The 16,682-nt window shown below is 34.8% G+C and overlaps 1 protein-coding gene across 3 annotated transcripts; it reads right to left on the bottom strand.

The window, feature by feature from the left end:
• Window positions 1-295: 295 nt before the first annotated feature.
• On the bottom strand, window positions 296-16,682 carry LOC7478706 (uncharacterized). Of its 3 annotated transcripts, none has more exons than XM_024593421.2 (22): window positions 16,419-16,681; window positions 16,081-16,281; window positions 15,781-15,996; window positions 15,271-15,430; window positions 14,510-14,606; window positions 12,679-12,848; window positions 11,390-11,559; window positions 10,830-11,018; window positions 10,587-10,676; window positions 9,136-9,216; window positions 8,409-8,552; window positions 8,163-8,245; window positions 7,193-7,334; window positions 7,005-7,088; window positions 4,482-4,643; window positions 4,313-4,400; window positions 2,949-3,026; window positions 2,278-2,344; window positions 2,095-2,194; window positions 1,472-1,588; window positions 1,324-1,380; window positions 296-559 (listed from the first exon to the last, which is right to left on the bottom strand). In XM_024593421.2, the coding sequence occupies exons 1-22, from the start codon at window positions 16,578-16,580 to the stop codon at window positions 389-391; spliced, it is 2,829 nt and encodes a 942-aa protein (XP_024449189.2). In that variant the 5' UTR covers window positions 16,581-16,681; the 3' UTR covers window positions 296-388. The 3 variants fall into 3 exon arrangements, with proteins under 3 accessions (XP_024449189.2, XP_024449193.2, XP_024449198.2); XM_024593425.2 differs by having other exon boundaries at window positions 11,390-11,556; XM_024593430.2 differs by lacking the exon at window positions 2,949-3,026 and having other exon boundaries at window positions 16,419-16,682.

The raw sequence follows: 16,682 nt of genomic DNA, 5'->3' as shown, positions 1-16,682 counted from the left end.
AATAAAAATCATAGTAATCCTTATCATTTTTAGCATCACATTCATTGCGACCATGTCTTCATCATTAGCACCATTGCCATGCATGTTCCATGATATCACCATTTAATTATAATAAATAAATTACTAATATTTTTTTTCATATTTTTAATTAATAATATATTATTATATTTCTTAGATCAATACAAGATTTTTTTTTTCTTTTGTACATCTGTTAAAAAAATAATAAACATTTGCCAAAAAACATAAAACAAATTTTGTAAGAAAGAAAACCAAAATAGAAAGTGGTACCACAAGAGGCTCTTAACTTTCCCGTTGTTTTCTTTCTTTCTTTTTTCTTAAATGAATAACCGCTCAGGGAATATAAATGTACATTTCCAAAATCAACCATTTAACATTTTGATAGATCATAGTGTTGTGCAAATATCAGATTGCTACAGGATGGAGGCAGCTGCTCGTTTAAATATTTGATAGTGGACTGCAAGTACCTGTCATCAGCACTAAGGCACAACCTAGCAGTTTCAATCAGCTTCCAGCAAACTTCTAATATATCCTGACATACCTGCACAAAACAAAAGGCAGGAGAGGAAAGGTCCAATGGAATGTTTGGTTAGTTAAGGCATCAAATTTTCAAATTGCAACACATGGAAAGCAAAGACTTTTTCTGCCAGTTGCTCAACAGGCTACTGGGGCATCACCTATATTTCCTTGGCTCCAGATTTGGGGAAGCTTTCACAGAGGGATTAGCTGTTTGGTAAACTTTTTGGGGTGCGACAAATCACCCATGAATTACAGCATATGCAAACTATTAAAATTGTAAATATTGGCTAGTTAAAAGGTGTGCGTCATACACATGATGAGCAGTGGGTCCTAAGCAATCTGATTCAAGATCCTACTCCAGCAAAAGAAAGTCCTTCTAAAGATTGACAGTTGGGGGAAAAGAAAGGGTATTTATAATTTATTTATATTTCAAAGAGGTCATTGGGGCAGAATAATTTGACGCTTTAAGATGAAAAAGTTACCTGAGTGCTCAAACATATATCCCCAAGATAAAACATGAGAATGGGGCAAACCATTTCCAGAAAAGATTTGTAATGGATAAATAGAAATTTTAGCTGGTCCTAACGGGTGCAAATGGCATGATGATTAGGCTGTTGGCATGGCAGGTTTAATGCCCATCCACTGGTGCATATTCTTTGCACTGATGGAAGATGACACAACCAATGTACCTCTCTCTATGATAGAAATGAATTGTGCAAATTCCGTTTTTCAAGATCAAACAATTATACTAAAATTAAGTCATCAAAAGATAACTGAGAAACATACCACAAAAGATGATGCGATGCAGTTGCAAGCTTCGAGTGCCATGGTTCCACGAGCAGCCTTAATTAGAATACATCACATCAGCATATGAGAAACATGGCCTATTACTGGCATGGTGGCATTACAACTCATTTGTTGAAAGCTTTGTTACCTTTGGGGGCTCTTGTTCAATGAAACTAATGAGATTCTGAAGAACACACTCAGACAATGCAGCAATTTCATGTGCATAGGACGGATCACCAAAAAATAACAGGTCATTGCCCATAATCTGAATAAACCAAACAGAAAATCATAGGAACTTTCAGATGTAAACCAAACTTGTAAAAGAAATTGCATGTGCATGCAACACTGGACTTGGATTGTTGCAAGAAACTCAGTATGAGACAAACCATAGGTAGCTATTAAAGGCAGCATAAACAACAATACTACTACTTTGCAGTAGCTAGGGGTTTCTTCCAAATTGCCTTTCATGAAATGTTTCATTTCATGCTTAATTAAACCCAAGGGAGAATGATGCTAGCAATATATGAACATATCTAATGCCAGAGCATATTCATTTTCATATATAATATCCCAGCTCATATCACATGGTTTTTAGTTTACTGCGGTTAGCTATCACTTAAAGATGTATATAAAATAAAAATTGTTGCCGACACAGAAATAATATTGAGAGTTGGAGCCAACCACCCACCCGAAAATAGTAAGAAAATGGCATTTCAAATTTTTTAAAAAACTTAAACATGAAACCTTAAATTGGAAGAGAAGTAGAAGTACCTCCGCACAGTATGGATAGTATGGGAGCTTATCCTGAGAAAGTGTTGCCAACAACAAAATTATCCCACAAAATAACCTTATCTTCATTTTTGGAGTCATCCTACAACAACATTTCATGAAGATGAGGTTTGTTAAATTAAATTGATAAATTTCAAAACTAAAGCAGTAACAGACAAGGCTTACCATGACTTGAAATAAATGAGAGAGAGAATGCTATTTGGAAATCTTGTGATGCCTTGGTCAGGATTACCTACAAATTAGAACAAATATACATGTATTAAAAACAAAGAAAAAAAGAGAGTTAAAGGAACAGTGTGACTCTGCAGAACATAAATCTTATACATGACAACTTGACAGCATGCCATAGAAGAAAGATTATTCTCATTCATTTTCTTAAGATGCTAAATCATTCTCAATCGAAGATAAACTCAAGCAGCACCAGGTTTGGTTTTACAGTTTCTGATTTTTTCAAAACATCTGTTTGATTTTTTTATTAAAATCCCAAGTAAAATATTGGGAATATCAAGCAGCAAAATCAGAATAACTAACCAAATTCAGGGCTATCTAATAAGCAGTTAACATGAAAAGAAGAGTTTTCCACAATGAACTAATGAAAATTCTGACCTCATTACAACAAAAGTTGGTTAAATACAGTATTCTCACACCTTTATTATCCTTTCTAAAGGCTTGTAGAAAAGAATACTTGTCTAAAAATTTCAGGATGTCATTTTGGAAAAACAAAGGATTGTTCAGAAGACATCCCAAAGAAAGTAATGAAATAAATACGCCATGTGAGCTTAAATTTTTCACCAGTTATGTTAGAGATAAAAACACTGATAAAAGGTTTCAGAGACCTGGAAACATAACCAAGAGGCTACATAATTTTTGAATGGATGAGAGCATTCCACCAGCATCAATTGATGTTCTGGAGCCTACACAAAGCGTACAAGCCAATTGAGCAACCAATAAAAATCAGAACATTATATCACTCATAATGTAAGACCACATTTAATTTTAAGGTCTGTGTCACAGATTGGACTTATCACATCAAATACGTGTACACATCATAGACCAAGACATGTCACATCCGTGCCCAATTTCAAACTGTTTTACAAACTTTTCATGTCAAGGGCAAGAGTAGTTATCGAGGATAGAAGCGCCTACAGTTCCCAGCAAATTTATTCACATCTGTTTTTTATGTATGTGTTTGCTTTATCTATGTGGAAATATGATATCAACTTCCTGGTGAAAGGTAAAGACTTCAAAACAACAAATACAGAAACCTAGAAATCAGATGTACAATATTGAGAAGTATCTCTAAATGTCCCTCTATTCATATGCCGAGACAACTGATCATGAAAACCCACCTACTGTGTTACAATTAAAGAATTGTTTATCACATCAAACTTACTGTGTCCAATGCGATAGCATGGTTAAATTTTAATTTTCCAAAAATGATGTTCAAATGTGGCAATTTCTTTGGAATAAAGCAAATCACAATCATTTCTGCATTTTGCTCATTACACAGTGACTACCCTAAGGTTGGCATTTCAAGTTAACAATTTAATGCTCTGACAGTTACTTTAATTTCTATCCAATAATAGCTTTCGATTTTTGAACTTGAAAATGCTTCCAATAATGTTACATGTCAATTTTAAAAATAAGATGGATAGAATATAAGTGGACACAGTTGGTTCTCTGACAGTTATACAGGTTTATATCCCCATATTAGCACTCTGATTTTTTAACTTGAAAACAAAAGAACATGCATTTACTAATATTAGATGTCAATTTCGAAAATGGGCTAAACTCAACATCATCCATTCAAAGTCCGGAACTTAAGTAGTTGGTGTTTTGGAAAAATAAAAACCAAGAATGTAACCTTCTCTGATTAAATTTAGCAATTATCTGAGAAAGGGATCAGTTGGCACAGTACATTATGATTTGTGTAAGTTTATAACCAGAGATTTAACATTGCCTTGGCTGTTATTACAACTGAGAGATTATTACCAATAAATGTATCGGATAGGATAGCATATATCAGCTTATGTAGTTCACAACCAAAGATATTACATTTTCTTGATTCTGTATTATAACTGAGAGAAATGATTAGCAATAACTGAATACTCATAAATTAAGAACAGATGGCAAGCATCAAATAAATTGAATGGTCAGGAACTGACTCAAGTGCTTCAATTGTAAGAAATGATGAACTAACCATCTGTCAAGTCAAAACATTCTAGGCAGCTTATTGCAGAAACCACCAGGCCATCTGAATGAGAAACTGAACCACCTAATAAAGCAACCTGAGACATCAAAACGAATATGATGAACATATGTGGCTTACTTGCAGCACCAGATAGTCGCATCAAAGGCAAGAACATTACCTCAGCGGTCTCAATATAAAGATTAAACTGCACAACATGCTCTAAAACAGAAGGTATTGTGACCTCACTAAATGCTATGCAAGATTTGACAAAATTGAGGTGCTTTCTTCCATCTTTCAAAGCTTTGATAGCCAAACAATTGCTTGAATGGACTAGAGTCTCCTGCAAGAAATTTCAAGTACTGGATGAAGAGTTTAAGATAGTGACAGAACCTCTTATTTCAGAACACACAGGTTTCTAGGGTATATTCAGAGTCAATTCCATCTTCAGTTTATGAACTGAAACTGGTTCTGTGAAGACAGCATATGAAAATCTCAAAAAAACCAACAAATTAAACACACAAAATAACTTCTCTCCAATTATGTTTCCTTTCTAGCCAGGTCAATTGTCAATGACTTTAATTTCATTAACTGTTTCTTTGTGAATGTCAATAACATAGCCATCATGATAAATAAGTTTGAATGTCACTGGGTAGTTAGACATTTCCACTGCACTTAAACATTAACTATGCCACTGCCACGCAGTATTGATGTATAATCCTCATACAACTCTCTGGTCTTTTCTCTCCCCTCCTTTTCCACCACTAATAATTAACATCTCTTCACTTTCTTCTCTATGCATGGTTTTAAATTGCAGTTATGATCGTGAATCATGGACTTTCATCATATAAAATAACAGTGGTACCATTGCAGTGGGGTCATTGCTGTTGCACATCACTAGCAAGACAAATCTTTTCATGATGCATATTTTCTAATAATTCACTAAATAAAAACAATATCAACACTTCTAGTAGTTAGACATATCATGCAAACAATACATAATAACTTAAATTTATGTCAAAAATATTCATTTTATTAAGAATCATCCTGGAAATCAAACATAGTCAAACTTAAAGATAATAATAGAACAAATTAACTTAAAATCACAACCTAGGTTAGTACAGTATTAGTAACCAGAATTGAAGTCAATTTAATCTAAATTTCTAATCATAAACTGTAAACAATTATAATTAATTAAATCCAAAAAATAAATATAAAAAAATAAATTAGGTTAAGAAAATTAAATGACCCACCACCAACACAAATGTTAGTGATAAGAATTAAAGCTCAATTTAACAAATATTTTAAAATTCTAGACAACTAAAATTGTTAGCAAAAAAGTTTTGAAAGTTATTTCAAAAATAATTTGTGGAAGGCCTTTAATAACTAGAACTCCAAGAGTACCTACCACTCGGTACTCCCAGGTCATAGAAAAAATGAAAAACAGTTAAAAATGAAGATGAAAGCAGGCCCTTATCTTCAAAACATGGGCTGTGACAGCCGTTATCCAATATAATGACTTTTTGAAGCAGGAGCTTTTGGAAGAATAAATATTTTCCTTAGTAATTTTAGTTTTTTTAATTAGTTTAGGAATCCTTATGCTATTTAGACTCTATATTACTCATATAACTTTTAATAATGATTTCTCTTCCTATAAGGATTGGGTGTTTAGGAGAGTGGTAGCAATTGTTTTTCAAAATGCTTTTCACTCGGAAATGCATCAAATTAATGTTTTTTCATTTTTTTAAAATTCTTTTTTACATCAGCACATCAAAACGATCTAAAATACAATTTAAAAAATTAATTTAAAACAAAAAAAATCAAATTTTGACAAAAAACAGGTTAAAACTCGAAGCCAATAACGCACTTAGGATTTAGACCTAGAACTAGTATAAATAGGGCTTCCTATACTATTTTTCCAGGACATGTCATATTTTCTATCAATTAATTTAGGTTTTAGAGGTTGTCTACAAATGCTAAACCTATTTTTCTAGTTCCAGCTTCAATTTTCTTCAAGTTTTAGCCATCATATTAACTGTTCTTTGCTGCTTTGAGTTGATTTATCTTCCCACCTTACATCAGTTTTTGGTACAAAATGCCATTAGCAATATGATAATAGCAGTTACGAAAACTTAATGCTGATTTTCTGTTAAATAGTGGCTGTTACATAAGTCACCACTGTTTTTTTAAAACAATGCCTCTATATGTCAAATGTCTCTAAAAATCTTTATTTCTTTTTATTCTCTTTTCCCTTCCAATATTTTGAAGGTGCATGAGCACCGCAGCTGGTATATACAAAGTTGTACTGCAACATGAAGATACCTCTGCTAACAAAGGATACCAAAAACATTGTAGCCCTCCATGTTCTATAACTTGAACCTCCTCTTGACTGCATATAACAGAGTTCAATAATTTTGTATATAGAATTAAGATTCCCTACTTCCATTGTGAAGGAGTACCTATTACGCTCAAGTTTGGACAGCATGATCAGTAGAAACACTAATCAAAAGCATATTCCTAAATATAGTACAAACACAGTCATCTTAGCTTCAAAAGCATCTAACAGCATACCAGAGAAAATTGTATAACATTTAAAAAGTGTAATTGTAATGCTGGATATGCTAGAATTAGAAATCTTGCAACCTAAGGAGAAAAAAAGGGCTCTATTTCTATACATTTCATTTATAAAAAAAGGAGTTCTGACCTTGAGTTCATTTATGATACCGAAAGCTCCACGGCATTCAACTAAAAACGTTAGATGTTGTTCCATCTCTGTCCCATAGTCAACCTAATAGTCAAGAGCAACAATAATTGTCAACCGATCTAATGATAGGCTACGTACACGTCATAGAACACAAGGAAAGATGTATAAAGCTAGCTGAGATTAGTTACCATCTCAACAAAACGAGAAATCAGCCGTAGTGGCTTTTGGTATTCATCATCTTTCATACTTCCAAAATCTATAACATCATGTAGAGACTGAGAAATTTCAAAAAGCAACTGTATGGTTGACAGATCACGCAAATAACCGGTCCTGCACAAGATTTAGTCAAACTGCACTAAGAGTTGATAAAAAGTTCTTCAAACATTGCCATGCATGATAATTAGAAAAGAACATATTAAAGTGTAAGGAAAGGGGCAGATATTGAAGTATAAAGAACTACAAAATAATGAATGAAGATACTGAAAATGGTTTTCCAGAATCTTATTTCACAAATGAATCTACCAATGTCTGTTACATCATGTAATTTTCATACAATTAGCAACAAGGCTGGAACTCAATGAATCTTGTAGGTCACATCCTGTATTTTTGTTGTGTAGTCTAGGATTGAGTATTTCATGTTGTAAGCAAGATTACTAAATAATGCAATGGTTCACCAGGTTTTTTTTTTTTACCTCTTACAAGACCATGAAAATTTAGATGTTTTGAAACCTTAGCAATAGATGGTTCATTTAAAAGAAAAAAGAAAAAAAGGAGAAGCAAAAGGTGGTTCTATGCATGAAATGACTTCCAAAACTCTGAAAGTTAATGCCACATTGTTTGTGATTAACACAACTCTCTCAGAACCACTAATGGTATTTTCAGTGTGCTACATATTTAAAAGAAGTGCACACCAAGCCCTTGTATCCATACAACTTATCAGATAACTACCCAGGTCAGACATACTTGGTTGCTGCAGTGTTTACTAAGCCATTATTGGTATGCACCAACCTACCAGACTACAAAAATCCTCCTATAGACTGACAGATATTTTAGCAGGCTCAAGAAAATGAATGGCATCAACGCAACGAAAAAAAAAAAGTTAGAAAGTAAACACACATTAGATTTACCAGGATGATATACATAGGTAATGAAAGTTACCTTGTCGCCATACTAAGGATATGCATATTGATGTTACTCCTAGGGTTCCCATACATTACATCTAAGATTTCAAGAAAATGGTCCTGCAGAAATAGATCACAACCAATTGCTTGTTAGCAGCTAAATCAAATTCCATCATGGCGTTGAACCACAAACCATTTACTTTCTCAGCATGTGCATGCTTTACAAGCAATTAATAAAAACAAGGGTACGGGAGGTGTGATGGATTCTGCACTCTTATCTTACCAAAGCAAGTACATCGTGCAAGTCTGTGAAATGAGAAAGAAGCTTCATCAAAATCGACTTCAAGCTTTCAAGCTCATCTTCATGTATTTCTTTATGGCATGCTCGCTTTGAAATACCCTCTAAAATGGTTTTCAAATGATTATCCTGGCATAATCATTGGACTCAGAGAACAGATAACTACAGCACCAAACACACAGAAGAATACCAATAATACAGCATAAAAGAGGCACAAATAGGAAAGCATTGCACTCGGCAGTTATTATTTATTAGTGATGATTAAAGTAAAAGCAACATGGTTTTCTGTTCTATTATCCTTCCAGAACTGAAGAGCAGTGGGTGTGATTTACAACCACATGAAAGAGAACACCCCTAGACTCACAATCTCCGCACATGCTCCTTAAGATATGTGCTTGAAATCCCTTAAGCTTCTCAGCATAGCACTGATTTGTATTAAATTCTACATGCTGGGTCTTTTACAATTGACTTGTTATTCTCAGAACCAATTTAAATCCCTTAAGCTTCTCAGAATCACTTTGCAAGGTGCAGTACGAAGTGGTCACAGTCAAGAAATCCATCTCAGCAAGATATCATGATATCATCAGAAACAAAATTAGGGGTGTGGCTCCAGGAATGGAAGCGACCAAACAGCATGCACAAGAGCCATTTCATAAGAAATTAAGGCAAACAAGGCCAAAAGGAGCCAATGCCGCAACTCATCCAAACTTACCATCTGATTTTGAAGAACAATGTCCATATAAGCATCCACAACCGTCACGTACTGATCAAGTCTATCATATTGAGCAACTGCCTGGAATTATTAGACAAGATATAAGCATAGCAATACAGTTAAGAGTAGCTTAAGAAAATATATGAGTGTGTGTGTGTGTGTGTGTGTGTACATATCAAAGAACATTCTTCTGAAGAGCTAAATGTTGATTAAACTAGCAATAATATCAGCAGCATCTGAAATTCTATCATAATTTACCATAAGCTTCGCAGCCATTCCGCATCTATAGAAAAGCCAAACTTTAACTTTCAAATTAGATACAGGTGCTTATACTGCAATGGCTATCAAGCATTCTTGAAAATGCACGACTCAACAAGAAAATCACAACCAAAAGCAATACAAATGAACACCGAGCAAAAAAGAAAGTACACAATCCTACCACATGCCCTTTATAATAAGTAAACAAGAATGACATTGAAAAATGTTGGATTAACGGAACAGAATACTGAAAGAGATTTTCTAGAATATTGGAAAGGTAGCTCACACAGCTATTTAAAAGGGAGATGAGCCATTCAAATTCGTATATATTTCAGTTATTTATATTGAAACAAAATATTGGCATATGGGTGATTGAGTTACTAATTTGTATTGTTTAGTTCTTAGCGTCAAAATATCCAAGTGTTTAACTTTATCTAGCAAGTCTAGCACCTATCTCTGCCATTTTTATGGCTACTAAAGTTCATATTCACTGCACTCTAAACAAACTTCTACAACTGCACAGAAGAACAAGCCATGACTACCAATGAACCCAAGCCTCAAGGAAAAGCAAGATTCCCACCAGAACTTCCTGGAAATAAAATATAAGCTAGAAGTCCTTGAAGAAGCCTTCTTCAAAGCTAACGACTTCAAAAACAACTCTTCCACCTTACTTGGGGTTTTTCCCAATGCTCGAGACTCGCACCAAAAGACATGTTCCACATATCCTGGCCACAATCCAATACATGAAAAGAAGGCCGTGATGCTTCTCACCACTATTACAGTCCATCAAACAAATAGCAAGTTATGGTGCCTTAAGAGGTCCCCTTGCCTGAAAAAAATTGCAACTATTGATTTTATTAAGAACTATTGTCCAAATAAAAGTATTAACCTTGAAGGGTTCCTTCACTTTCCAAAGACAACGGGCAAGATGGAAAGGTAAAGGAAAAGGAGATTGGGCAAGATGAGAGAGATAGGATTTGCAGGAAAAATTCAACTTCTAAGTGGGGCACCTTCCCCTTCCTCTAAGCTCGAATTCTATTGAATCACCCCCCTCATTGATATTGGTGGCCTACCCATAATTTGCAGGGGACAAAATCATCTCATAGACAAGTGTACCATACACATTAGGCATAAAAGTAAAATGATTGATGAAAATGAAAGATAATAAAACAGGAATATAAAGCTCTAAGGACCTGAATAACTTTATCCACTACTGAGTAGACAATGTCTAGTTTGGATCTACTTTCACTGAGCCTGAATCCAAGTAACCTGTAATTCAAGCACTGAGCCAACCAAAAAATAATACTAACTCAAACATGACATTTAAATTTTGAAATAGAAAAACTAAAAGGCAAAATTGTGAAGTCCTTGCATGCACGACAAGTATGTAAATACCTATAGTGTGTGTGCATGCACGCATGCAACATGGGCAATACCTGATCGAAATAATGATCTTGGCTGCACTCAATCAGATGAAGGATACCCACAAAATTGGACCTAATTACTTCAGTTGGAAGTTCTTTCAGTAGATGGTGAAGAACAAATGAGATACAAGGGGAACTCCCACATAAATCTTCTTGATTCCTTCCCAATCCTAACTCCAGAAGTACAGAATCTACTTGTCTCTTTCAATAGAAATAAGTGAGTCAATATAACAATACAACACAAGCCACAACTAATTCATCTTACAGCAGCAATTTGCGATGAGATACTTCAGTAGTGTACTACAGTGTTACTAAGGAGCACATAGCTGTGTCTCTATTGTAATGAGAGAAAAAAAAAGTCAGAATGAGTTTTGCAAAGCCCAAATGCTAAATTGTTGTACTGTTCTCTCCTTGTACTACTAGAGTTCAGAACAATTTATATATCAAAGAAACTTTGTCAACTGACAGCACATGGTTTTGCTGCTGTACTCTGACAGCTTGTGTTGAGATTTCAACAACGAAAATTAGGAGTGCTGCTGCAACCATAATTACCAAAGAAACCAAATACTGACCTGAGACTGAGAAGTATTCTCAAATATGCATTTCATAATATATTCAATAGTTGGTTCCATCAGACTAACAAGCAACCTTTTCTTGTCAGCAAAATGTCCATCCTCCTTTGCTGATAAATGACGCATCAATAGAATTTTGGTGTCATTAACACAGGTGACCAGGTGCCCTGCTACAGTAAAATTAACATAATATGTCAAATAGAAATGAGATAGTGTATCGCAACTTTTTAATCCTTTCAGCAGGTGCCCTAGTGATGACTGGGCATGGTCAACTCAAAATGAAACACGACACAGAAATTTTCCAAAAGAGACCCAATATCAGACCACTTTGTGGGAAAAGTGATCTTTCTATCCTAAGCAGTGAGAGCATTTTAAATGCAAACTGCATGAGCTGGCATGTTCATCCTTAATGGTGTCGTACTTTCTTTTTCTACATCAAACGACCGCCCCCAATCCCCCATCCATTCACCAATGCAAGAGAGAGAGAGAGAGAGAGATAACCAAGAAAAGAACTATCTCCAGTCAGTAAACAACATTTTTTGCTCTATTTGTTTGACCCCATTCTCACATTATCTTTGCCTGATCTTTTCTCCAGTGCTTCTTTCTCCCCTTACAGGCCATGGGTAAGAGAAGAGGGGTTTATGCAATATAATAAAATGTATGTGTCATTTTAGATCAACTTACAAATGCCATTTATATGTTAGGATAGATTAGCAATGGAAAAGAGCTATGTTGAGAAAAATGGAAACAGGATACAGAATCTAAAAGTCATAATAGGAAAGAAAGAACTCAACAGGTACAGTCTCACAGATGGTTTCTGGATGGTGGTCCTAGATGTGAGCAGTTGAGAATATCACAAGGGCTGAATCTGTATGTTCTATGTTGTGAGCATGATGATATAAATAGACATTTACCTAATTTTTAGAAAACCTGATTTTTAATGAAATTCCAATCATTCCTCTCAAGTTTTATCTCCCTCTATTTTCACATCTAAACCCTGGCATAAAACATAAAGATGAACATAATCTAATATGGCCTGCTGCATAATAAGAGTCTATATTTCTAGCAGGACCAAATCAAACTCATATTTGATCTGGATCTTCAACACAAATCAAACCGGCCTAATTAGATTTGAATAAAACTTGACTACATGAATCCAGAAAAGGGTGTGCCAAACCCACTACATAAGACCACACATTTGGTAACTTGAAATCTAATAATATTTCATACTCTGAAAATAGCATATGAATGGCAATAAGCCACTTCTGAAATTAAGCAGAAACATATACCTATATCAGACAAAGGCAACTTCCTTGCACAGTGGGCCATGTACAAACGGCAGTAGGCAGATGCTAATGGATCAACTACCCCTCTTGCCATCATAACGAGGCGCTGGAGACTATCTAGAGGTTGGTCAACCAGAAAACGCCAGCAAGGAAATATAGCCAACTCCAAATAACTGAAGCACAATACCCAGAAACAATATGTGAGAGAGAAAAGAGAACGAAGCTCACAAGACCATATATTAAAAGGAAAACAAAAAAGCATAAAATGAAAGAAATTTATCAAACCACTAGACAGAAAAAAACTATTATTAAGAGAATGGAATGTAAATAGAAGACAATATGGATAGCGTATAAAATCTTAGATTCCCATGAGTAGCCCAAGTATCACTGAGAATACATTAACAAAAGAAAAGAAATATAAGAATAAAATTACATGAACCATTGGTAACATTTTAATATTTTAAGTTATTGACCACCAAGGCTTGAGCATAACTCAATTTTATCGAGACAACCAAAACATAGAAGAAAAAAATAATAGCTAATTGGAACATCAGAAAAAAGAAATTACTAAGATTAAAGGAAACAAGGAAGATCAGCATCCAGTAGCTCCCCTAAGCATGATGTGAACCTATACTGAGCTTGGGTAGAGAAAACAATAACCATCCCACCTTCAAGCGCCATTCAATTTTACCACCCACAGCAAAGTAAAAATGGTTAACCTTATTAACAATGATGATCCAAATGTGACTGTGATTATTGAGGTCTATAGAGGAGTATACAATAAGTCCTTTGATACAATGAGTAGTGAGGTAGTGCTATGTCCTAAGAATGCCTTGCATCAGTAAAAGTGTAGATGGATTTTCCTTCACCTAGGAATTTGCATCACATTTCAAGTAGGGGATTGTTTCAAATAGTTGAGGTAATCCCCTACTTGAGAATTGATGCAAATCCCTACAAGGAGGAAAATTTATTTACACTTTTCCTTATGCAAGGCATTATTAGAAAGCAACACCACCTCACCACTCACCACTCACCACTCACCTTATCAAAGGACCCCTCGTGAACCGCTCTACAAGGTCCATCTTAAATATTTTTACATGCCAAATATCAACTGCATGTTGCTTCAAGCACAGCTAGCACAACTCAGTTCAGCACACTGGTCTTGATTTATGAAAGCCATTTTAGGAATGATTTTCAGTTTCTTAAACATATCTTGCTATATATACTCAGTTAAGACTGTTAGACATCTTGCTAAGGTATTTGCTTGTTGCCTTTGAACCACCAAAAGGAAATAGGTGCCGGATAGGCACAAAGAAATGTTTAGCCAACAGAGAATAGCAAAAACCTGTCAGTTAATTCTACAAAAAAAAAATCAAAAATTTCGTTTTTTAACATATAAATCTACCACACACACAAAAAAAAAAAAAAAAAAAAAGACAATCTCTACAGATGCATATTTTATCTTAAGGCAAACGCTTGTGTGACATTGTTTGACATAAGGTGATCATTTCAAACTAAAACATTATGAAGCATTCCCAAGTTACTCCTGCTTTAAGTTAAACTCCTAGTAAATGCAGCACCTGAATCATAATTGAACTAAACCGACATATCATCATAGGAGCAGTTTCCTTTTCAAGATGCCACTCTTTGCAGTGAAACAAAACATATGAGACTAACAAACAGAGTACAAACAAAACTACAAACTAAAAATCAATGCAGAGAGTTTATGAATCAAAGAACAAATAAGAGAGGAAAAAATGCTTCACACACTTGGCATAATTTCAACCAAATAAGGGTAAAGAATACAGAGAATATAAGAAGATAAGGACTTCACATGCGTGGAAGTAGCTCTCGAATTGAACCAACTTTGCAAAACCAGTTATTGCAAGTTTCTTTCGCATCAGAGCAAATATCACTTGCTTTAAAATTCTCTGCCAAATAAACAGAACAGTAGTTTCAGGAAAAATTATCTAGCTGCTTCAAAAGGAATGAAAGAAAAGAAAATAATCAAGAATTTTAGCATGCCCAGAGTTGAGAATAGTACAATCTTTGGCTTACAGCAACAAAGATGCAAGTTCAAGTTTCAAGAGTCCCTTCATGCAAAAAAATATGAAAGGTAGGACTGTCTTCAAATTATTCCACCGAAGAGCCAAGACTGCAATTCAGTGGGATGATGACTGGGTCATGGCATTTCTTTTCAGATAATTTAGTCTGAGAACAAGGGTAAAAAATTTCGAAGGCTTCGTAAACTACAGTGTCTAATGACACAACTCTGTTGGCTCTTCAATGATTTCATCATGAAATCAACAGGAATTGTATTTAGCACATTGACATCATAAGCATACCAGAAAGATTGATGTGCACACTTATCGAGATAGTAGGACAAGCATGCTTATAAGTTATTATGTCAAACAGTAAATGGTAGAACTCAATAACTCAAGGTACAAAAAAAAACATGGGTACTCAACTACTTGTTTATGCAACATCAAACTTGATATATCTAATACTAAACAGGAATTACATCCAGCTGCATGATTGTCGTTATCAAGTGAAAATGCAAGTGACATAGACAAACAAATGGAAAAAGATTTAGACCTGGTAAAGAGCACAGAAAGGTTCCATCTTCTGAAAATTCAGCTTTCTGCTGGATGCGTTTCCATACCATATCTCCAAGCATGTCCAATACATCTGTAGCAAGTACAAATAATGTAGGATAAAACTGTAGAACCGATGTATCCATCAAAAGCTTAGCAACCTACACAACAGGCAAATGAAATCAAGTTAAGAAGAAGTTCACCGAGATTCAAAATACACTCATGGACCTACACTTCTCAAATCATGAGGATACTGATTTTTTTTACACCATGAAGTAACAGTTGTACAACTCACAATTTTCCTAGCATGTGAATTGCTAGATTGGTCTTAAAGTTTGTATACCAAAATCAAGCCACTTTCTTCAAGAGCAATGTGACCACATTATTTCACAGACTGACAATATACATTGATCATTGGCCAGCTCAACTAATTCTCATAACCAATTGGTTAAAGAAGAAACCTACAAAGCCAGCCACATCCATTAAAGAAATCCCCATTGAAAAAAATAACCTTTATAGTTAACTTCAAAGCTGTTACACGATCTTCAGCATGCCAAGCACGGTTGATTTCATCTTTGAGCTCGTGTAATCGTGAGACATACTCCTGTCCAGTAATGACCTTCACATCTTCTTGGGAAATCCTTTGTGGATCATCCACTTCCTCTAAATGACTACTTTCCGAAGATTTCCGGAATGATGTGCTACTTTTAATGATCACATCAGGCATCTGTAGAAAATATATCATATTTCCACTAGTATCATTAACTTCAGGGAACAAAATCAAATAATTGAAAAGAATAGATAGACTTACAGAAGCAATTGATATCATTTTGGAGACTGGAAATTTTTGCATTAAGAATCTCTTGAAAGAAGTCCACTCCTTGGATGAAACTTGACTGTTATTGTTAGTAGTAGTATTAGCAGCTTTTTCTTCAGCACTAGTTGAATCCACAGCGTTTAGTCCTCTTAGCGGGTCAAAGAAATCGTTATTTCCATTCTTTTCAACGACCACCTTCATATAAAAAATGAAAAGAAAAATTTATTGTGAAAAAACAAACAAAAACAGAAGAAGAAGAAGAAGAAGAAGAAGAAGAAGAAGAAGAAGAAGAAGAATGGAAGAAAGATGTGTGAGAATTTCGAATGTTGGACCTGGTTGTGGAAAGACGGCGATGGAGGTAAAAGAGGATGGTGATCGGTGCGTGAGCGACGAAGCACGTGGCCTTGCTCTTCGGCACTGTAATCTCGACGCCGGAACTCCATGCGAAAGACAGATTTTCGACTTCTAAGTCTTTGATCTTTCAATTCCATCATCAAGAAGTATAGGAATTAAATTCAGATTTGAAAACGGCAGTAAATTATAAATTAGTTGAAAAAAACTAATCGATTATTATTATTGATAAACAATAGATAGAT

Source organism: Populus trichocarpa, chromosome 1 (genome assembly GCF_000002775.5).
Source record: "Populus trichocarpa isolate Nisqually-1 chromosome 1, P.trichocarpa_v4.1, whole genome shotgun sequence".
NCBI classification, from domain to species: Eukaryota; Viridiplantae; Streptophyta; class Magnoliopsida; order Malpighiales; family Salicaceae; genus Populus; species Populus trichocarpa.
Note: the sequence above shows the minus strand (reverse complement) of the source record. Positions and strands in the feature narration are given on the sequence as shown.